We start from the raw sequence: 25,897 nt of genomic DNA, 5'->3' as shown, positions 1-25,897 counted from the left end.
TAGAGCCAACCAAAACTAGAAGAATCTAATAAACAGCGAAGGTGGCCAAAATGGGTGCAGTGGCTACAAACGGTGTACTCACCCTAAACCTAATTTCTTTCTGCAGATGTTTGAAACATGTACTAACTTTTGTAAGGATTTTTTAGCTTCTATTGATATTAAATTAGAAAAAGATTTTTTATAAATATTATATATTAAATATATAAAAATAATATATATTCAATTCCTTTTTCAATATTCATTTATTTTTAATGTTCATTTAGTATATGCATTCTGTTTTTATTTCTTCTTCTTGAAGAGTAGTTTATTTTGCTAGTTCTTGTGTCAACTGCAAGAGCTTGGTACGTTTTATCATAAATGTTTCTTGCATATCGTAGAGCGAGACCTTCATTATTTCCTTGTTATCGACGCGGGTGAGAAATGAACTCTTGCAACTGCCGGTCGCAGCTGCTCCACATTTAATTCGGCGCTGATTTCTTTGTGTTCAAAGCAACCAGAAATTGCACAATGAATATCAGACTGTTTTGCATTTGTTTCTTTTTACGATGGAGAAACGCGCAGCTTTCTCAAAATGCAAGACTACGACAAAAGACATTGAATTTTTCTTTCAGATATTAAAAAACATCTAAAAATTTCGCAAGATAATCATAGCATCCAAAACTAAGGTAAGATTAAAAACAACATCGAGATCGAAAAAAAGAAAAATGGTAATTGTATTTAAATAAAAATAAATAAATGTGAGAGTTAGTTGTAGATAAAAAATGTTTATTAGGTTATCTGTATTATATTCTAGAAATATGCTAGCAATTTTTTTTATGAAAAAGAAAAAGGGAGAGAGAAATTATATTATATCTCTTATATTATGTCTCTCATAAGATATAATATAAGAAATCTAATATGTAAAAACGTATGAAAGAATAAATATACAATAATAATATAATAATAAGAATTAACAATAAATGAGCCGTATATAAGTATTAAAATAATTAATATAATAAACTAAAACAAACAATAATAAAATACAATTATCAATTATTAATATTTATGTTTATTTATATATTTAATACTTTTATTTATATATTTAATACTTTATATTATTTAAAAACTAATTTCATCTTTTTATTCAAATTATTTCAACTACGAGGTATTCGCATTAAATATATGAGCATATTGACAACGTTGTGTTCCAAACAACAAAATAAGAGCTGACATGAAATTAATTAGATATCGCACAATACGGTTATTTGTCATCGATTAGAAACCGAAACGGAAGCAGAGTTATTACTAAGGAACTCGTTAAGTTGCTAACTTCATTTTTTGTTCCTACAAAAGAAAAATAGTGTCATTTATTTTCGTATACTCCAAAGTTAAAAATATATGAAATAAGCGACTCAAAATTTAGATATATTATATTATGACAAGTGACATTTTTATTAGTTTTAATAGTGAGTAAACACAAATAGTTCCATTATTTTGTAAAAATAAGATTTTATAGATGTAACATTCCGAGTTTCCTTTACTTAGAAATTTCTTTTAATATATTTTCATTTATTTACTTCGCAAATTTGATATTAAATATTTAATAATTACATTAAGTATTCTTATGTTATGATAGAGTTTTTTTAATTTAGCAAATGTAAATATCTTTTTAACTAAATACAAAAAGTAATTCTGTTAAAGCTGTAAGAATTTGAATCTTCCATTGTCAATAACTCAAAGGTTTAACCAGTAGTATTAAAGTAAGTTTATGAACGAGATGATTGTCACAACCTTATAACTTATCTTTTACGCAAAGACCAAAGAGTGAAATTATATGCATATATCGAGAACGGCGGAAAGTTGCAAGAGAGAGAGAGAGAGAGAGAGAGAGAGAGAGAAAGTTTCTGGAAAATTTCCAGATTCTACTACAATAATTGTATATATATATATATTGCCTAATATATGCAATAGAAAACTGCAATAGAAAACTTTATATTTACATTACGTGTACATATGCGAAGAAAGTCCAAGGTAATAAATATGGTATGTAAAAACTTGTATTTTTAAAAGATTGCTTTGATGATTCATATTTATTATTTTTACTGTTTAAGGGGATGCTGGAGCCGCCTGTACTATCGATAAAACTAACGTTTTTGATGTTTTTGTTTCTGTCGAATTTCTTCGTAATGGTTTCACAGAATAAAAATTTCTTTTTCACGATTAAAATGTATACGCTAATGTATTTGTCGCTGATGTATTTTGTGTTAAAAGCTAGAAAGAATAAAAAAATATATTTTAATTGTGGAAAAGGAATTTTTATTCTGTGAAACCATTATGAAGAAATTCAGGAACAAAAACATTAAAAACGCTAGTTTTATCGGTAATACGGGCGGCTCCAGCATCCCCTTAAATCAGCTACGTATAACGAATATGATTCTTCGTCTAAACAAGTTTTAAAATAGTTTCGACTCCAAAAAAATTGTAACAATCTTATATATGTTTATTGTTATTATTTGTGAAAATGACATTGTGAAAATTTTATATAAAATGTAAAGATGATGTAATGTAATGTAAGTCAAAATTAATTTCATATATATATATGTAGCTAATTATAACTATTTAAATTAATTAATTATAGAGATTTTGCTAACTGCTTTATGTGTACTTATGTAAAAAATATATTTTTAAATATATTTTTTACAATACTAACAAAGAATTTTTGCAATAAAATACGATGCAATTTACTATATTTATTAGGTAAATCGTAATCACGGACTTAAAAGCTCGATTTAATAAAGCTTTCAGTCGCAAAGCGAAATTCTTTTTTAAGCTAGAATAGTGAACATAATAGGAATAATGGATTTCGATGCGTGATGTAATGTTGGTTGTGTGATTTTTTTCTCATATGTTTCCTCTCTTTAGTCATTTATTGTTAAAGCAACTGAATCGAGCAGTTTGCTTATTCCAAGTCGCGAAAATACGCGACGCAAAAAGATCCACTCGCAGTCGCACACATTGGGACGAAGCGTTATGTTTAATTTTCAACTTTTCGAAGTCCACGGTTCCTCTCGCTTTTGCTTGCTTTCCAATATTTGCTCGACATTGCAAGCCATTCGGTATCGTCGAGAACTTGATCACCTTCGGTGACCATTTTCAACATTGCGAGAAACTTTCGAATAATATTCTATGTTAGGATACATCTTGCGATCAAATAAATAGATTCTAGGAGAAAACCGTGGACTTTACGAGAAAAAAATAAAAACGCAAAGTGCTTTCCAACAGACAGGAAAAATATCAAAGTTTTGATAAATTTTCTTTAACTGTATAAATTATGAAAATATCAATACAAGAGAACAATAATAAATAATAGTTATTTATTGTAATTTTTATTAATTTTCACATAATTATTTTTATAAATATGATATTTAATTACTAGTGTTTCACAAAACTCTTTGCATAAACCTTTTTTCAACTTTTTTCTTCACGACTGCGGAAGAAAAACATAATAAAATAATAAAATCATATTAAGATCTTTCAATAATCCTTTTATTCTTCGAAATAAAAACTAATATTAGCATTATACTCAACAGATATGATCGATTTCAGTATTTTATTCAAACGGCTCGATTATTTAAATATAAATAGCATATTGACGATGAAAAGATTAAAGCTAAATTGAAAATTGCACAAACAGAAAACTACATATTGTACGTAAATAATAATTACTTATTTCAAGCATTTCAAAGTTCGTATATCCGCAAATATTATATCATAAAAATTCATCACAAACATCACCAGATTTGTTCAAAACATATTCTAAATTTTGATAGTTTAATACTTTAATCAAGATTATTAAATTAAAATTCGATTTGCTTATTAAGTTGCTTCTTCGTTCAGTTTTATACGTTTTCAAAAGAAAATATATTCTTGTTTTGAATACATAATAAAAAGCATTTTTTAAATTTATAATAAATATATTTTAAAATTATAAAAAATTATTCTTTGTTAAAGATAATTGTTACTTAAAAGAAATAAAGTAAATTAAGTAATTACTTTTCTTAGGAACACAGAATGATATTTTTCTGTGATGCAGTAATGAAAGAAAGTTTTTCTCTGAAATATTGTTATAGAAATGTAAGAATATACTACATTTCTTAATGAAATTTCTACATAACATCGCGAGTCACAATAATTGCGTTCGTCATTTCTGCTTAATAATTGATTAAAATAGATTTTCGATTTGCGCGTGTTTAAGCTTTGCAACGCCGGTGTAATTATAATCAAAATTTGCAATTAGTTGCTTTAGTCCGCAGTTGTCTCTATAATGAATGATGATTTTCCGTCGGGATTTGAATGATAGCTCATAAGGGATTTCGAATGAAATGCGATGCACGCGTGTGTGTGTGTGTGTGTGCGCGAATACCAGAAATGTGGTGCATTGTCGCTAACACTATATAAATGATTAATAATGCGGTTTTTCGTTTATTTCGTGTTCAACAATTAATTTTACGCTTGATTGCTTTATATTCCATTACTTTGATAATTATTAATTGTAAGAGGATCGCAAAATGGATTTCAGTAAAAGATTAACGATGTTTTTTTAAATATAGTTTAGTAAACAGCGTATGTTTGTAACAAGCGTACGTTCCATACGAACGATGTGTGTTTAATTGAGTAAATGTGCAATTTTATTTAAAGAAATATTAATAACATCAGAATGATGCGTATCACAAAATTATTCTTGCGCGTCGCGCAGGAAATCATTCATCACTTTATTAATCACTTGAATTTATCATAGCAATTTTATAAGGCATATACTTTAAAAACATATATAAATATTATATATAATCACAAATAAAAATAATAATAAACGATCAAAATGCAATCATATACTATCACTGCTAATATTATTAAATCTTTTATGAAAAACTGTCTTGAAATAATACTTTATTTAAACAATATACGAGTATATATATATAAAAGAAATCCTTCGGAACAGCAGGTCAGTATCAGACTGCTCTTCGCCCTAATAAAGTAAACTGTAGGTACATAATGTTCACAAAACGTTAAAATTATAATAATAAATCTGGACACACAGATCGAGATAACCCGTGAAATGCATAGTTTCTGTATCTTATTATTTACTTGCAATCTTCAGAAAGAAAAGGAACTCTTAGTAAAAATATAGAAAAGTAATAACGAATCATTCTCTTTATTATTACACCGATTTTAACAGTCGATTGTAACACTCTTTAATAGATTATTTAGCCACATCATCATATATTTTTTTTTCAATAAAAAAAATTGTATAGAATTTTTTGAATTACCAGCACGAGCAAGTCGACCGTACGTTCATCTTCGTTCATCTCTTGCCTAAAAGCCAGCAAGTATCGACTTTATAGAACATGAAATTAATCGCTGTTCTATTATCTCGTCTGCTCGGTTACGTCTCGATCTGCTTTTAACTCGTCGTTGAAATGCACGTCGTTTTCAAAAATCCAGCGCTTATTCTCTGAACGCACAGATCCGAGAAGCCTTAAATTTCATCCCCTATCCTTCAACATTTTAATTTTAAGAAATAATTTCGTTCTGGAAAAGCAAAAATCTGGTAATAATTATACTATACGTGGAAAGAGAATAAAATATACAATATTAAATCATTTTGGTATGGTGTGATGTTTCTCTTTCGCTAAACCGTAAAATTTTCTCCACGTAATTCAGAATCCTAAAATCCTTTTTGTCTCGTTTCGACACCCATCTGTTTGCACAATTGTTTTGTCATGTTGATTATGCAAAAGATGAATAAGGTTCGTTTAATTGGACGTTTTGTCGTTACTGTGATGTTTAATAGTCTTAATTAGCTTAGAGTCAGAGTGCCAAATGCGACGAACGCACGTGCGTTTAAACAACCCATTTCTAATTGCGGCCTTTGACTTAATAATTCATTCAATATTGTTTTTGCCGATATCACATTAGATCTTAGGATAATCGGAAATTACACGTTCCATATTATCCGCCCATTTCTCCGATATTACGTTATTATGTAATAGATTTTAATATAGGAATTTGAAGCGAATTTCATTGCATCAAACCTACTCAAATATGCGTATCGTTATGAAACACGAAATAAATTGCTTCTAAAATAATGCTTCAAATCGATATTTTTTACTTTGACATGTCCACAATTTCCTTACTTATGCTTTTGTGAAGCATAGTAATGATTCAGAATTTTTAATTGAATGTTGTTTACATAAAACATTGTTTTTCTATCAACAATTTTTTATGCTAAGAAAATTATATGCGTTTCATTATATATGTATAATATTTTGAATTTTTACGTTGGATATATGCTTTCCTAGTTCGACGAACACTGCGGGAATGTTATATAATAAAAATAAGTTATACAAAAACTATAATTTGTTCTCGTGTTTGAGAACGTTTCGTCCAATATAGAACGCGAAAGCATGGTAGAAGGAATAAAAAAACGTTCCTCTCGGAGTCCAGTAATTCCATTTTTCTGCTCTGTGTGCAGAAAAGAAAATAAATAAAGTGAGCACACCGCATTTTTCATGCGAGACAGATTTCAACAATCGCGCTTTTTGCACAATGTCTCCTCATCGTATTTTATGTAGCGACGACTTTATTTAAATCCAACGAAGGCATACTCGAGATTAATCCTACCTTATATTATCCTCGTCTACGAATATTATGACTCCTCTGGCGTTATGCTTCGAGCTCAGCCGTTCGATTATTCTATCGAAGTCCTCGGTCTTGGAATTTCTCAGGATCTTCTCACTGACGGCGACACATATGTTGTACTCCGACGAGAGAGCAATGAAACTGGCGATGCCCTGAAAATAGAGTTTCAGCCGCAAATAAATTGCCCGTCTGTCCCACGAGAAATCGAATTTTCGCGATATATATAACATGTGAGTCTGTTTTCTTGGTAAACAATTGGAATATAGCGAAAAATACAATGTATCGTCTCATATCTACATACTCATTTATCGCTGATAATAAATTTTCGAAATTTGCATGACATATCGCGGCCATTAAGTAGTATGCTGTGGTTAGTAATGTAGAATAAATACGAGAATGCAACAGTAAATTTCTATTTTCCTAGAGAGTCTTTCACATTTTTATGAAAGAAGTTTTTTGCGGTTTATTCTTTCACGTTTTATTCTAAATAAACTAAATATTGTATCAAATATTAGACATAAATCTTAAATGAGATCTGATTCAATTTAAATTCAAAAGAATTTGTAACAGTTTTTAACATTTAAAACAATTTCATATTAAATTTTGACTTAAATTTTTGGAGTAAATAAAATAAATCTTTTATATCGTATTATTAAAAGATTTAATTAATTACATTTAACATGTTAACATTATAAGTTTCTTCTGTCGATCAATCTATCTATATCTATGCAATTGTTGTACATACGTACAGTTCGAAACGAGATACGATATGACGATCACCAGGATGAACTGCCTGTCTCTCACATTTCTCGCCAAGTATATAGTATACACGCAAATAGATACCTCAACGCGGCTCGCCTGTCTTCACGATAGCGCCCGTGTTTCGTGATATATTTCTACTATGTGTATGTGGGTGGAAACAAGAAAAGACGACCGAAGAAGGATGCGGCATGCACCGAGCTACAACTGCAGGTGTTATCGGCATTATTTCATGGCCCGGCACAATAAAAACCACTACAATTTATTACGATATGCCGGATGAAAATGTATCCTTCCGATATCAGAACCCATATAATGATTAGTTCAATAGTTTTCGATATTTTCATGATTCTGAATCCGGTAAATTTTAATATTTATTGGTAATATAAATGTAGTATCTTGATTGAAGATACGATAAAACGTTAATTTCATGCATTTTGATTATCCAATCGATTGAATACAGAATCACCAGCATTTTTAAATAATATACAAAGTTTGTTTAGCAGTTACATTATACGAGTAAGTTAAAAAAACAATTTCTTATATTATGTATTATTTTATATTTAAATTTTATAATTTTTTACTAATTTTTATTTGATATAATTTTTCTCTTAATTCAACTAATTAAATTTCTGGATTATCCAAATTCTTTTTTATAAATCTTTATAAATCAATCTTTTTTATATAAATTAAACAAATTTTTTTTATAAATTAATATAAATTTAGTCTACAGGAATAATTTAAAAAAAGAAATTTTAAAAAATTAATTTTTAATTCTATTTTTAAAATTTTATTAAATATTTTGATTTTAACATAACATTAGATTCAAAAATATTAGATAACAACTCTAAATTTTTTTTTAGAATGCAATATCCTAATGTATATTATTCATCTACAATTTTTTGTTTGTTAGTATTCAACGTCAATGCAATAAATGAATTTGCAAAGCTCTTATTTCTTTGACAATACTAGGAATTAATGTTCTATAGCATTAAGACTTTCTTTTATTGACTATCGTGTATATAAGAATGATTAGACAAGAAAGAGGAAATTGGTGAGACTGCCTAACATCTCCTGCTGTGAAATAAAAGGTTACAATTGTACTAAAGTAAAGTCTTCTTTGTACAATAACAATGCTCAGCTATTTTCGAGTTCGTGAAAACTTTTATTTTTAATGAATCCAATTTTTAAATTAATGGTCTCTTGATATTTTTTTCAAGAAACAAAATAGTTTTGTAATATACACAATATGATTTTCCGGTACTTTATTACAATCGTGAAAAATTAATTTTTATAACTTTTCAAGTACATAAAAATTAATAAGTGATTCTTATATACTTTAATATCTTTAGAAAGTATTTGTAAAGTGTATTTTAAAAAAATTATATAAATGTTGTAATTAATTATTTGATGCTTCTAGTATACTTCAAAGAAAAAAAATACGCTGAACAAAAATAACCTAAGCGTTTAAATTTTAAATTAAAGGTTAAAATTTGTAAAATAGATAAAACTTCATAATATGTATTTTAAAGTGCGAACAATAAAATAAAATTATGTGTAATTGCAAAGAGTTGAGCAAAAAGATTCAATTAATTTTTTTATGATCTGAAGAAAATAATCTCGTTGTAAAAATTATATTACTATTACTGAAGATTCTTATTCTTTTTTATTTTTATATTACTGAAAATATAAATACAGAAAAGATAAAGAAAAAGTTTAGATAAGCATAATCAAAATTGTAAAAAAATGAAAAAAATTCGAATGAAAAAGAGATGCGATAAGAAATAAAAATATAAAGATATAATTTGACGCATTGCGGGTTTGTCTAGCATACTAAAGAAAAAATATTAATAAAGGGAGAAAGAAAGATAAACGATGTAATTATTCGGAAATAATGAGAATTGTTACGACAAGATGTCTTATCGGCCGATTTTCTTGACGAAGTTTACTTTCCTCAACAATTGGTCGCGCTTGACCTCATTTCTTTTTATTTCTACATGATTCTAATCTTTTTTTAGATATTTTCTATCTATTATGGGATTTATTATACATATTTGCGCTTGGAGACTATATTGCGTCTCTGGCGGTCTAAAATTACAAGTGATTTTGTTTTCAAACAGAGCTATTTCTTTAATAAAACTCAAAGGTTACTTTTTCAAGTAATATATTATATATATGTATACAATATATATATATATTTATATGCAGGGTGTCCCATTTTAATGTCCCACCCCAATAACTTTTTTATTTTTGATCTTAGAAAAAAATGTTTCAAACAAAAGTATGGCTTTGAGGGGGACATAAAATGATGTCATTAGTTTGACCTTGAATAATTGCTTGAAGGTCACGTGAAGGTTACCTTCAATTTCTTAAACGAAACTTTTTATTGCACATTCTTGTAGATCATCTCAAGAGCTTTCCAAAACATTATGATATATATATATTAAGTACCTTTTCGTTAAGTACTTGTTCAGTTAATCCGGTCGATCAAGACAAGATCCGGCCGGATCGTGCCTTTATCTTGCCTTGACTAGCCGGATCATGTCTCGATCTTGCCTTATAACTTAACAAGTATTTAACGAAAAAATACTTAATTAAAGTGTTTTGGAAAACTCTCGAGATGATCTACAAGAAGTAACCTTCACGTGACCTTCAAGCAACTATTCAAAGTCAAACTAATGACACCATCTTATGTTCCCCTCAAAGCCATACAATTTTTGTCTGAAACATTTTTTCTAAGATCAAAAATAAAAAAGTTATTTGGAGTTGGACATTAAAATGGGACACCCTGTATATAATTAGAGTCATATTATACTTATAGAATAAATTTTAAATAGTTGAAAGTAAGGCACACAATTATTATATATTGTAGAAAATTTTCTTCCATTGTGACCTCTTTCAATTCCAATTTATACGATGCATGTATTTCTCATTCTTTAATTTGCGATAAATCGTCTTTATACACTTTATATCTTTTGCCATTATAAGGATATTAACGAAGCTACATTTGTGTAATCGTTTTACGCGAGCTTATGTCCGTTGAAATATGCACCGCATTTGCAACAGCCGCAACTGCACTGTGCACCTAACATTTAGCGAAAGAAACGACTCATAAATTTCGTTAAAAGCCAGAAGGAAATGTAGGCGTCTCATTATCTCCATGAACACTATCGTAGTGAGACCGAATTTTATGTTTTAGTTGTTTTATAATGTATTTTATAAATTTACATTCGAAAAGGTTGCGTATATTTTTCAATTATTATCAACTTTAACTATTTATTATTTGTTTGATTATATTATGAACTTGAGTTTTTCTGGTTAACTACTATAGACATAATCGTGGATTTTTCCAAAATTTAAATATTTTTCTTCATTAGGGGAAAACGGGGTCACGGCGCTGATCAGCAGATCGAACTGATCACCTTAATTACGAATTCTAAATAATAATATATATTATTTTTTATTTAATATTTTACTTAATATGAAATTTATCTAAAATAATGTATTATGCATATATGAACAACTATAAAAAAGATACATTCGATGAAAATTTTAAGTGATAATTCATGTAAGAAATAATAACTTTATAATAAAGTTTTTAGCATACATAAAGATTAAATGCATATATTAAATGCATATATTACTTTATGGTTACTAATGTAATTTAGCTCTTTAAAGATTTCATATAACAAAAAATTAAATTAAATTATCTATTTTTTTATTTTCTGGAATAGCATGATTGTTTTGACTCCTGGTAGACTGCAAATCAAAAGTACTTAATTTTTTTACATCGATAAATAAAATAAAAGATTAATATGCTTATAATAATTGTTTTAATGATTTTCTCCAAAGCTATGATCCTATACTGTAAGATTTTGCAACAAATTTGAAAAGAATGCAGTTTGAGATAAAAATATTAATAAATTTGTTAGTAAAAGTCTCAGAAATCGCCTTACCCCATTCTTCCCTATATCTATTTTTATTATTGATATCATATTGAAGATATGAACAAATCCTTTTTAGGCAAAATAGCATGTAATTTAATATTACTGTGTAATTTAATTGACGTAAATTAACAATTTTGCGGCTTCGATATTTCGAAACGCGTTTCAACGCAAACTAATTCGCGCGAAGTAATTGCCGAGCTATTATGATACGTGGTAGTGATTAATTAGATTGATCACCCACACTGGTTTAATTGGTTGGAATGCGATTACTACCATATCGTCCTTCTGAGAACGTGCTCGTACAATTCACGTTATCGACAAATTTGTACGTTCCGAGATGCAGAACACGCCATTGTTATGAACATAATTGTCAAAAGGCAGCCTGGCAGCCATTCGGCTACTATAATTGTGGGTTATAAAAACGTAATTTAATCAATATTCGCGGCTAATATGAAAAATTCTTGCGTGGAATTCCTCAAGGTAAGAAAAATTATGGGCATTGCCGGTTAAGTTATAGCACACGTTGAATTATTATACAATACCTGCCCGTTCGTTCATTATGCGGTAATAATACAGAACAATATCGAAATCTCGATATTATGTCTATTCAAATTTATAATAAAATAGGCTATATACCATATAACAAATAGAGATTGATTAAAAAGAGATTCAAAGATTTAAAATTATCCGGACAGATAACATATATCTATGTATCTATATATCTATGTATATATTTAGCTAAAAGATTCTATAAATCTTATAGTTAATTTCTTTCACAAAGTTTAGAATTCAGAAGCAAAAATTTTAAAAAGCACGAATGCTGACCACAAAGTTTTGCTTTCTGTAATTTTTGTAAGATTGAATTGCTCTGGTAATCTCTTCGCGTGAAATTCCCGCTGCATACTAATCGCCTAATTTAACCAGTGGCGAGCGCTTTAATATCAAGTTTTCTTACTTGATTGCGCAATTAGTTTCATCTTCGCTTGTTAACGCGGTCGCATACAACGATCTCATATCATAATTACCATTGTTGTAATAACTATTATTTAACATAGCATTAACGCTGTTGTACCCCATCTTATGAAAGATTGCAAGTGTACATCATGTTGTACGTTAATGTGAATATCTCGTTTTTATTAATTTTCGGCATAATAGCTGACTTTAGTTTAAATACACAACAATTTATGTTCCCAAGAATGAATTAATAGAACTATATTTAATAGTTACAAAATGACATCGAATAATTAGAAATTTCAAATTTTGGCAATTTAATTGTTACATGTAAAATATGTAAAATATGTATTTGCAACGTTTAAAATAAAAATGTTAAAGCTTGCTAATTATTGTGATAATGCTTTACAAATTATTGTAATATATTCAATTATAACTCCACAAAAGAAACATGAGAGAGAGAGAGAGAGAGAGAGAGTTTAGAGAGAGAGAGAGAGAGAGAGAGAGATACATGTATACAAATACACATGTATGTAAAAAATCCACTGTTACTAATAAATATATATATAACAACATTTTTATATTATTTTCATCAAACGACAAATATATTTTTTTTCTGCCAAATTTTCTTGAAAAATGTAATAATAAGAAAAAATTGTGATAATGTTTTTTTTTTACAAAAAAATGAATACTATTCTGTTATTAGAGAATATAAATTTTTTGGGGGAGTAGTACAAGTAATGCGCGTAATAAAATACAATAATTAAATACGATAAGTAAACAACGACCATTCCTTCATTTCACTCACCTTCTCGCCGTACTCGCCTTCCACAGCGACCGTGGAAACATATTTCCATCCGAGCAGATGGATCACCTCGACAATTGCCTGTGCCTGAAAATTATCTGGCGGCACCACTCTGCTGAAGTATTCGAACCGGCTTTTATCCGAGAGTTCTGTGCTGGTGGAGGCGTAACTTATTTGCGGTATCTGCAATCACGTTACCATAAAACCAAAAAAAAATTGCAAAATTTACCTCTGTTTTTACACATATCTGAAAAATAAATAATTTTGTGTGTGTGTGTGTGTGTGTGTGTGTGTGTGTGTGTATATGTGTGTGTATGTGGCGGAAATGAAGAGAAGAGCAGAGCACAGCATAAATATATTTTTTTATATAAATCATGATTATTATTATTCATAGCGACATTACTAAATTTTATGCTTTGCATAAATTCATATCATTTACTAAAAAGAGCTTATACATATCCTACAGACACAACATTTATTTTTTAAATATAATATAAAAAAATGTATTTTATAAATATATTTACATATAAAAAGTATAAAAATATAATAAAATAAACGTACAATAATATTATATGATAACATTATAAAATATATATAATATAATATTATTGTTTATACTTAAAGTTATTTTTTCATATTACGACGCTCATTTAACAGATAAATTATACAAAAACAGTGCAGAGATACGCGCATGTATAAAGCTTAATACCCGCGTCATTTGATGCGTGACCCTGTTTCTCGTCGCGGATATTAAGAGAGCCCGTAACTTTGCAGCACCTGTGTGTAAGCAACATAGAGAATCTAATAATCTCATGCCTGCTGGGGAAGTGGCTAAGTCTGTGTCACCCTCTCTCCCTCGGGTTTCTTTGGTTACAAGGTTGCAACGGATAATTCTATTTTTGCACAAAGGGCATACGCTTCGCCGAGATAGTTTCCTGGTGATAACATTGTTCCTTAACGGATGTTATTGGTATTATCGTGCGTCCTTATCTCTCGTACCTACAGCCCCGGCATATACGCGAAAACCGACAATAGCACGTGAAAGCCGCACCCGCATTATCACTTCCAGTATTAATTTGAATCCATTTGTTTCAATGGTTACTGTTGAGAGACTATTGACGTGACGTAAATTATAAGCTGCGAGAATGATCGATCGAGGTTTTACTTGAGTCAGGTCGACGACACAAAAATTGTGAAGGAATAAAAAAGAATATGATAATAAGAGGACAATATAGAGAGAGATATAAAGTTTTTATGTTCTATCGTGATTCTTTTGAGTCAAAGTGGAAACGAACTAATAATTAAAGTACAATTATATTTTTCCTTAAGAAAATTCTTACGCTACTCCCTAGTCAACAGACAATTTAAATTCTTGAAATTGTGTAAAAGACAGTTAAAATATTAATGTAAAAACATAATCAGTATCTAATTTGTTAAATGTCATTATACATAATCATTATTAATTTTTATATCTTATTAAATATTTTAAATTAACAAAACAAAAGTTATAAAACGCTCATATAATGAACTTGATCAGTATGCTTGTTCAGTATGTTTGAGATTATACAGGGTGTTCAAAAAAGGTCGGGACCCCGGATTTATTAGGGACGATGACGTTTTGAAAGAAATGTTTCAAATAAAAGTTGTAAGATATAAAAAGATCTATTTACAGATCTTATCAGTTTGACCTTGAATGGCGTCGCCAAAGTCAGGTCAAGGTCAAATCGATTTTTTTAAATGAAATACCCTATGTTTGGTGCCAGAATCTAATAGCTGGTGTCAAGAGTTTCCAAAACACTGTAATAAAGTTATTTTTCATTAAGTACTTTTCGAGTTATAAGGCTTGAAGGTTACAGTATCGCCGACATTAGCATTACGCACGACTAAAACCTCTTGAATGCTGTTCAGAATTATGTCCTGGATAACATTTGTTAAGATCAAGGCCAGTTGAATTATGACATCACAAGTGAGAATTATCTGAGAATCGGTGTAAATGGAAAGCAACTATTGACTAAAGAATTAGGCATGCGTAAGCGTTGAGTGCCGCACTTGCTCACTGTGGACCAAAAACGCATTCGAATGAATATTTCCAAGGCCCTGTTGGAGCGGTTTAAGCGAAACGCGTCGGATTTTTTGCGTTGATTAATAACTGTTGATGAAACTTGGATCTACTGCTTCATTCCTGAGACGAAGGAATGAACAGTCAAAATAGTGAACTGCGAAGAGTGAATCTGCTTTGAAGAAAACGAAAACGGTTTCATCAGCCGAGAAGGTGATGGTATTTTTTGAAATAGTCATGGAATTATGTTCATCGATTATCTTGAAAAAGACAAAACTATAATGGGGGTGTACTACGCATCATTAATTAACAAGAATACAGAAATTGCAAAAAAAGCCGCACTTGGAGAACAAAAAAGTGCTATTCCATCAAGATGACGCAACGTCTCACATTTTGACGGTCGCCATGGCAAAAATTCACGAATTACAGTTCGAATTGATTTACTACCCACCGTATATTCACAAGATCTGTTCCCCAGCGATTTTTTTCTGTTTCCTAGGCTTAAAGTTTGACTCGGAGGACAGAGATTTTCACCGAACGAGCAGGTCACCGCATCCTTAGAAAACTATTTTGCAGAGCAAGACGCCAACTATTATTTGAATGAGTCAAAGGAGTGGGAGCATCGCTGGGAAAAGTGTATCGACTTAAAAGGAAACTATGTTGAAAAATAAAACTGAATTTGATCGAAAAAATACTTGTTTCTGCGTTAGGCTCAAAACTTTTCGGACGACCCTCGTAAGTGGAGCCATATTACTTTTTGTATTTGTGGTAATTCTCTAATTGGTCAACACTGCGCATCTCAGGAGGAAAACACCTTGTATTCTTATATCATAGTAATAGCAATGTTTAATTATATAGTGTGTTCCAATATTTTCATAATCACTAAAATTATGATTTTATTCAAATCCGCTCTTATTAACTATTAAATAAATATTTTTTACTAAAACATATTAAAACTACTATGGAAATACAATAAAATATTGTATCTCCATAGTATAAATATTTAAAAATGTGTTTTTTTTAATATAAACTAAAAATCTATTTACACTTCGACACATTTTTGTTAAAAAAGGATATTTCAATTTTATACGCGGAATACCGAATACAATTACACAAATTTTAAAAATCTAAAACATATTGTGAATAAAAATTCAAACTAATAGCAAATTCGATTAGATGCACTCAGTGCGTACTGGTGCACATTAAAGCCGTCGTACACAAAATAACATAAAGATATATTTATAAATAAACATAGAAATTGATTAAATCTTGAAATACCCAATACATTTTATTGTACTATTAGATAAAATATGTATTTCATAATTCAAAATATTTGCATTTCATTTTTATACTCAAATAAATCAGTGTACAACGGCTTTAATATGCACCAGTGCGCATTAGCGCTTCCAATCGAATTCGCCATAAGTCTCCAAAAGCTCAATAATTATAATTTGAAAAAATATAGTGTCTATAAAAAGGCAATGAACTTAGCACGCTGACAGTGCAACTATATCTTTACTTTCGCAATTTGCAATACAAAAATTCTTCAAATGTTTCGGTTCTCACAGAACCATTCTTAGTGGACAAAAACTTACAATAATATAATTATACGCTGTTTTATGAATCTTCAAACTCTTCTGCAGTTAAAAGGTTGCTAACATCTTATTCCAAATATCGATTATTTACTCCGAGTAATAATCCTTGCCCGTTTTAAAATTTATTCTATTCCCGTTAAGATCTAATTTTTCAAAAGAGTTAGTCAATGACATCCTCGTAGTCCGTTGCAACTACTTTTAAAATTTTGCCACTATATAATTGAGATATCTAAGATAAAGAGTATTAACATTCTATATTATAAATTACTTTCCAATTATATGTTATAAACTATTACTTCTGTTATATGTTACAATTATTATTCTATGATATATATATTCCCTGTTACATTCCCTGTTACATTCTATTCTGTTATAAACTACATTTTAATAAAATTGATTTCTAAAAACTTGACTCATGTGACTGCTTCTAAAACTTGGCATTATCGTTATGGGTATTAATGGTCACGTTCATCAGACTCAATTGTTGCGGAGCGGATCCGCTCACTGCTATTGGATGATCCAGAAGAATACACCAATAGCAGCGAGCACTCACGGATCCGCTCCGCAACAGTCGAATCTGCTGAACGCGACCAATATCGGTATTATAATGGTATTATAACAGTATTTGATAGCCGTAACAATATATGAGTACTGAAATTATTTCGGTACAACCGATTACGATATTCCACTATTTTGGTATTCAGTTTTGTAATTGTAATAGAGTTACCGATAAATCAAACGGTATTAGGTCTTTGATCCTTGATCATTGTAAAATGGATGTATGACAGTTTCTCTTAATATGGACATAATAATTGTGTGTGATATATTTATTAGGAAGGCGACAGGTCGACAGAAACATTGAGACCCTCATATTGTGTATAGTTTAGCATTAAGATCCTTATATTGTGAATAGTTTCGCATTGTGCTATATCATGTTACCGAGGCGAAAATTAATGTACTGTAATTTGCAGAGATTTCCTAACTACCTGCTAATACTGTGTGCTGAAACAATAATAGATAGGTCAATTTATGAGCAAATAATTAGTTCAATAAAAAATAAATTAATAATAAGACTCAATAAGAATAAATCAATAAATAAAAGAAGGGCTACGAGTTAATTAAAATTTAAAGAATATTTAATATTCGTACAAACGTTTCAACGCCGATTGGGTCATTTTCAATGTAAAAACAAATAATATTACATAAATCGAAGTATTCGGTCAGATTACAATAGTATCCAGTGAAACGTATCGGTTCTGTATTCCCTATTATTTAATGTGTGTGGTCCATATGTAAAATTAGCATTATTTGACTAATATAAAAGTGATCTCATCTTATTTTTAAATCTATAATTTTACAAATAAATTATCAAAAATTGTTCACATCAACAGAAAAATAAAAATAATAAACTGACATTGCGTTACAATTAAAATTAAATTATATAATCAAGTATGTATATGTTATAATAATTTAGTACCAATTAAGTTACATACATATATATATACCTTGATTTGTCGCAATGATGTGAATCAAATGTTGAGAGAAAAACGCAAAATTAACTAATTGTAAGTCATACACAGTAAGCAAAAGTAAGCCATAATACGGTATATTGGAGAGAACATGTATCTTCAACGATGTTAGTTCAATAAAGTAAAATAGTTTATTGGAGTGTCACTCAATTAATTAAAAATAATATATAGAAAATAATGCTGGTGGTTAAAGGTGTCTTAATCACCAGATGGAGCCATTTTTGGCTCCTTAAACGCGAAAAATCGTGTATGTAGACGCAGGTGGAATTGAACTCGGATCTACAGATGCGAGTCAATCGCATCGAACAGCGAGTCATCGACGCATGCTGAAAATAATGAATTATTGCTTTGAGAAAAAATTCCGAAAATACAAATCATTGTAGTTGTTATCAACGCAATAATGGTTATTTTTAGAGTTCATCTCTCATTTAGAGCTAGATTAAATTCTTCCTTTCTATATCTAGATCGATCTCACCAAGTTAAAAATTCAAAGGTCGAATTTACAACTGAATGTGTCAAATACAAAAACATTTCATCTATAATAAACTGTCGCGCGAAGATATAATTATTAATTAGGACTTTTTAATTAGATTAATTTTTGATATAGGAAACTGAGATCAATGAAAATGTTTGATGTCACAAACAATTTGTCGATATCTAATTACTAACCAGTAGCAATCAGATCTCTACTAGACACACTCACTGTCTCGTTTCGCAAGCCATTTAGTATGTCATTTACACAGCGCTGTAATTTCCATAATAGAGAGGAATTTCCGTAAATGGAAACTCGAACTATACATCAATATAATAAATATATCGTTTATGTGTATTTCCTTTGTTACTTTATTATCAGAGCTTTCTATAATTCTTATGTCAATTTTATTATAATTATGTAATTTTATTATAATTTATAAATCGTGAAATTTTACTCATACTATATGCGCTATTTATCTAAGCTCTATTTGAAAATGAGAAAGTTTACTGGATAATTTATTTCAATATGTCCCCTGACAAAGATGCAATTAATTATGTATTAAATATATGGTTGAAAATTAAATAAATATAATTGAAAATTAAATAAATAAATTGTTCATAATTCCAGGTAAATTATTCATTCACATCTTCGATTATAATTTAGAGTTTAATTGATTTTAGACTCAATTAATGTTTCACCTCTCGCACTGCGGTTGCAACTGTCACAGTTAAAATTCAAAACACAAATATCTGCCTAAATGATTTAATTAATAAGAAATAATTTAATTTACTTTTTAAAAAATAAGAACTTTCACACAAAGTATATAAAAATCAATAAATAGAAAAAAGTATAGCACGCACGCACGCACGCACGCACACGCACACGCACACGCGCGCACACACACACACACACACGAGACTTTTAAATAGGAACTTAGACCGAAATAAAATTTTGGTCCGGTTACGATCACGGTCAGAGGCTATATCCAATTTTCGGTTTCGATGCCGGTTCTGGTCGTTTTACGGATAACAGTTTCGGTCTTTTTTTTATCTTTTTCAGTCCAGTTTTCGGTTCGGATTTTTTTCGATTCAGGATCGAAGAAGTCCGAAATCCAAATGGTTTCAGCTCTTTTATTGATAACGATGATCGTAACCGTTTAGATTTCAGTTTTTTTGTTACGGTTACGGATGTATGATTATCTATCTAGAATATTATCTATCTAGATTATCTATCTATGTAGAAAAAGGTAATACAATAAGCATAAATTGGATATAAAAATTCACGTTTATTGAAAGGAACATTCTTTAAAAGAAATCTGGAACGGGAGATGTGTAAGCACTGTAATCATTTCTTTCCTTTCTTTGCTGTACTTTTGTCTTCTACATCAACGTCAACAATTCGCAGCGTTTCAACTAATTACAGCTTGTTGATAATTTTCTATAAAAGAACATATTAATCTTACGCAAATTATCATAATTATCAGGTAAGGAAATAAGAAAGTAACATTCCGTGGACATCCTGTAATATTGCTCTTTAAGATTCATGAGTAGTTGCTGTGTGACACAATCATACGATTCGACGATCGTACCGAAGAAGTTAAAAAATCCGAACCGAAAACTGGACCGAAACCGAACCGAAAAACATTTTCGGTCCAGTTATCGTACCGGTTCATTAGCTTGTACAATATTTGGGTCTGGTTATCGGTTTCGGTCCGACAAAAATAACGGTTACGGTCCGGTTATCGGTTTCGGTTTCAGTCTGGTCCGAGTCTTTACTTTTAAATAACCGGCGATTTCATTAAATGAACCATTAATTATCATTTAATCTTCTATCCATGTTCGGGTCTTTTTTGACCCGAGCATTTTTAAAAAGTTCTCGTGATATTACAGTATTGTCAACAAAAAGATCAAGTTTTGAACATGGTAGAGGGTTAATTAAGATAATAGTTGCAATAATCTCAAAGATCTCAAAGCCTCGAATTTATTAATAAATAATTCATGTTTGAAGAACACTCAAGTTTCTGCACAAAATGCTCAACTAACTTTCTCTCTCTCTCTCTCTCTCTCTCTCACTTTCAAAATATATCGCTACATTCCCTAACAAATTTATTAGTAATAATCTCGGCGCAGCTTTCCTGACGATTTCCATTTTTGATGAAGTGATGCAATAAACGGCTCGTTGCAATTCTAATGAGCGCTATTCCGATTTGCGATGCAATGCACAATTCGCGGTCAGAATCGACTAAAATAATTAGAACTGTTCTGCAAGATAAAGAATCAGAACGAATGAATAAACGACAGTCGACCGAATAAATAGGACGTTTTATAATTTAAGTCGTTATATAATTAGTCCGTAATTGGCCATACTCTTAAATCCTCATTATTTCACAAACTATTGCTTAAAATAAAAATGTACACATAACATTTTTATTTAATTTTTTTGAAACCTTATTATAGAGTATTTTGATTCGTAAATTTCAGGACACTTTATATGTACACATTAAAGATGATAACTAATTCTCAGGTTATATTTTTACAATTAAAAGATTCTAAAATTTATATAAAAAAATAACTAAAAATTGTAATATTATATCTTGATTATTTTTCTTCGTAAAACGATGATAATATAATTATAATTAGTAGTATTATATAGTATGCTTGCTGGTATAATACGTTCATCTTGTCCATTCTTTGTTATATTGATAGACTTTAAAATTTGCTATGGACAGTTGACATAATACGAATATGCACGAGGCACAAAGGGTTAATTGCGTCCCCTGGCGTACAAAGGAAGAGAGTCGCATAACATCGAGTGCAATGAGCGGCTCCATACCAGCTTTATTCCTAACGAACGAGTTACGTTTGCTATGTAAATTGAATGCGACGCGCGCGAAGGTTTGCCAAGTGGCGAAGATTAACTCAAGTTAAATAACGAGTAAAATAACATGGCCATTCTCCTAATATTTCAACACTTAGCGTCTAAGTTTTTCGTCAAAATACATCGCGTTTATAATTACACAATTTTGTAATTATAAAATTTACAAACGTGTTATAATGTGCCATAGTAATATTTCACAAGCTCGGTTTGATCGTTTAATGATAATATTATAATATTGATACATCTACACGTAATATACATTATTAACCAATATTGTTCTAAGAAGCGAATTTAAAAATTGATATATACATATTGATTATTGATATATACTTGATATAAACTTCGTTTAATGTGTAATAAAATTTTTTACTATAATATAATAAAATTTTTATTTTTTAATTATAGAATAGAAATAAATTAATTTAATTATAGAATATATAATATAAGGTGCCTGAGCCGAATAAGGCCCAGGCACTAAATAAGATCCACTTTTAAATTTATTATTTTAAAACTCGCTTTACGCCTGCACTATATGCTTAAAAGATGTGTCATAGAAAGTAAATAAAAAAGGATTAAAGAATTGGAATCGATTGCAACACGTTTGTTTAATACAACAAAAATTTGCGTGTATGAGGCTAGTATGAGCCATTTTTATAACAATCCGCTGCAAAATTTACCAGTATACAATGTTTCATAATTTATTATAATTCATTATAATATTATTCAACTTCCTAACTATGGAAAACAACTAATAAATATTTTTTTTTTAAATAAATATAAGTATTTTTGTTTGAACATGTACTTATTAAATAAGGCCCACTCTCTTATGTGATTTTTATATATAGCTATTATTATTTATTTGTTACGTGTGGAGTTTACGCCAGAGAATAACGATTTTCAATGCTACTATCTTTTAAGAAACCAAAATTGCATTCAAATTGCTAAAAATTTTCAAAGATTGAAGAGTTAATTACAAACAAAATTAAAGATAATTGTAATATTTGAGAGTAGAGTAATTCCTAAGAAATTTCCTTTCTATGGTTAATAATCATTTAAAACTGATTTAGAAAGAAAATGTTTACTTTCTTTGTTATTTTTAATTTATTTTTAATTTGGGCCTTATTATATTCATATGTATGTAATAAGGCAATGTCAATGTTAATAACATTTTTTTTCATTCATTTGCATATATTCTATATAAATAATATATTTTATTTTTGGGAGTGAATGAGAGAGAAATGAATATTTGATTCTCAGTTTGTTTCAATATCTCCATAAATAGAATTTTAAAAAATAAAATAAATTAGGTGGGCCTTATTTGGCTCAGGTACCTTATAGAAAATATAATAAGATTATAAAAAAGACAATAAAACCTCAAATTCACAAAAAATTGATTCCGAAACTTATGTAAAAAAGAATTAAAATCTGTATAATACTATGTTACTCTTAATTACTCTCTTCATAACTAAAACAATCACAGAGAAAAAAGATTTGCTATGAATGCAAAAGGGATTGCAAAATGTGTTTGTCAAATTTCTTTGCTGTTTATAGCAAACAAATTTGTATATTTGATAAATATTTTGCATTTGCTACAAATAATTTTTATAGCAAGTACAAAAAAGAATGAATATTTGTTACACTTGCAAATAATTTGTGATATGTGCAAATAAATTTGCCGTAATGACATAGGATTAGCATTCGAAACAAATTTTTTCTCTCTGTAACGATAATATAATTATAATTAGTATTACTATCTGTATACATTTGCTAGCTTATATTAATCTTGTACAAAGATAGATTTTGAAGTTATATTGAGATATATTAAATCACCGAGAATCATTAGACATTTTCGGAGTATTTTCCGCATGATGCATGTATGTGAACTTCCTTGTACAAAATCGTAAATCAGCGGAGAGAATTGTGAAAATATGCCGCGAATGACTTTGTCCACAATGAAAACATGTCGGCGGAAAATGAACTGAAAAGGACACTTGGCTTCCATCGATAAATAGAAAAGGAAGTAGTTTTCAAACTCAAGTAGGTCGTTACAAAATAATGAGAAGGACGATAAAAGAGTATATGTATAATAAAATTCTCGGTACGATTTGTGCAGCAGTGCTTTTCGCAAGCAAGTCTTCTTATCTTATGATATAACTGCATTGAAATAACTCGAGAGTTTAATACGCGACTAGTCTCGGCAATTCTAAATTCTTCGTATAATATAACTGTTCAGATTCAATTTTATCGCATATCGATCAAAACACAATAAAAAGATATCTTCAAAACAAAACTCACATAAAAGGATTGACTATAAATATACTGTTAGTATAAAAAGAAAAATAAAGTTTTAAATTCTGTGTCTTATTTGCAGATCAATATACACAAACAACTAAATTATTGTTCACAATATATATGTAATTTCAAATAAAGGTCCTAATGCTTAAATATTTCAGAATGAATTGTGATATACATATCCGCGATTCTGCAAATCGCGCGCCGAAATCTTTTCATTCTTGAAACGCAATTACGGACAGAACTAGAGTAATAATCTCACATATTAAACTGACAAGCAATTTAATAATAATATTGTGATACTAATAAGTATCTTAAAAAAGTATTAATAATTTGATATTAATAAGAATTTTAAAAACTGCGAATAATTGATCGAATATAGGATTTCTCTTACTTAATTAGATTTATCCTCATCGATCCATATTATAATTGTCAAAATAAACTAAATAAAGGCATGTGCAATCGTAATGTATTGTATAAAAACTGTATAAAAAGATGGAAACTGAATAGGATATCTTAAAATTAAATTATATATGGGAATCTGCCAGACATAATCGTATTTCGTATTTTGACAGGAGCTGCGACGTTTGCGAGATCCATTCGTGTGTTCAACGTCGGTGATGGCGGCGGATCGATAGAACGTCTCGACAACGCAACGGTAGGAGCTTCTTTCGCAAGCCGATTTCATGCAGATCACCGGACTCTTTTCAGCGAACTTGTGCTGCATGGCGTATTTTTCAAGGTGTTATGAACGTGGGGGTCTTATCTGAGTCTAGTAAGAACGGGCCGATGCCGCGAGAATAGCTCTTCACGGCTTTAATCCTTACGGATAGTTGATTGATAGTTCAATGTCATTACCGGTCAGGAAGTTTTACATATCGTACCACTATCTCATTTTCCAAAAGTCGATGAAATTGCCTGCTGTCGTCTCTCTTTCTCCTTCGATTTCTTTTTCTTTCTTTTTTTCTTTCTCAAACTCATCCTTTGTAACCTTTATATCAAAGGAAGTTACATTTTCACATGTCCTGCAAACACCTGCCGATACCCGGCTGTGCTTTCTACGAAGCTGCTTTTCCGAACCGGCTATTTTTCGCTTTTCAATCTCGACGGACACACGTGGCATAACAATACCAAATCGCGCAAATAAAGCCGAAAGGAATAACGAATGTCACGCTTTCAGAAAATCTTATTTTTAAAATTTTATATTAATGTACATTTCTACCAATGTAGATTAATTTTAATCTCTTTAATTTACTATTTATATCCTTTCCTAAAAAATTCTTAGAATTAAAAAGAAATAAAAAGTAAATTAAACCAAGATTAAAGTTAATCAATACATTGGTCAAAACGAGCATAAGAGAAATAAACTTATTAATTATTAGTCAAAGCGGATTTTAGTGCGTTAACTTAAGCACTGAGATCCGCATTGACTGAAAATAGATTTATTTCTTTTAATTGATTTATTCTCATCGGACTAATACGAGTTGTAATCTTTCAAATTCATTTTACATCTGTAATTTTATATGAGATAGTGTCCAATTTGTTGTTATAAACATCATATAAAAATACCAACGTAAAAATAGCGTGTGGACGTGTATATGATTGCATGTGATCGCGATATATTTAAACTAAATTTATAAAGTAAATTTGAAATACATTAATTTGAAATTAATAATTATGAAGAATTATCATTCATGCAACATATGCTGGCTACTTCTTTTCACCTTAAATTTTAAATAAACTTATATAAGGAAATGTACGGAATGTTTAAAGAAATGAATACATATTATCGAAAGAGGCAAAATCTTCATATCTTTGTTATTTTAATATCTCTTTATTAAAACAAAATGAAGATTAATTATTAAGTTAAACGACTATAAAGTTGTAGTCGTTAAAAGTTATAGAATAGACCCCTTAGTATTATAAATAA

General features: G+C 29.4%; 1 protein-coding gene across 1 annotated transcript in view; it reads right to left on the bottom strand.

Annotated features, from left to right (window-relative positions):
• Positions 1–25,897, bottom strand: part of LOC108720634 (metabotropic glutamate receptor 8) — a 179,929-nt gene that overhangs the window by 45,346 nt on the left and 108,686 nt on the right. The window contains exons 5-6 of the mRNA XM_018444757.1: positions 13,144–13,323; positions 6,661–6,830 (exon numbers count right to left, since the gene is read on the bottom strand). Of these exons, the coding sequence (XP_018300259.1) occupies positions 6,661–6,830; positions 13,144–13,323 (350 nt within the window). The remainder of the gene's footprint in view (positions 1–6,660; positions 6,831–13,143; positions 13,324–25,897) is intronic.

The sequence above is a fragment of the Mycetomoellerius zeteki genome, unplaced genomic scaffold, assembly GCF_001594055.1.
Source record: "Mycetomoellerius zeteki isolate Tzet28-1 unplaced genomic scaffold, Tzet1.0 scaffold154, whole genome shotgun sequence".
NCBI lineage: Eukaryota > Metazoa > Arthropoda > Insecta > Hymenoptera > Formicidae > Mycetomoellerius > Mycetomoellerius zeteki.
This window is presented reverse-complemented; position numbering and strand designations above follow the sequence as displayed.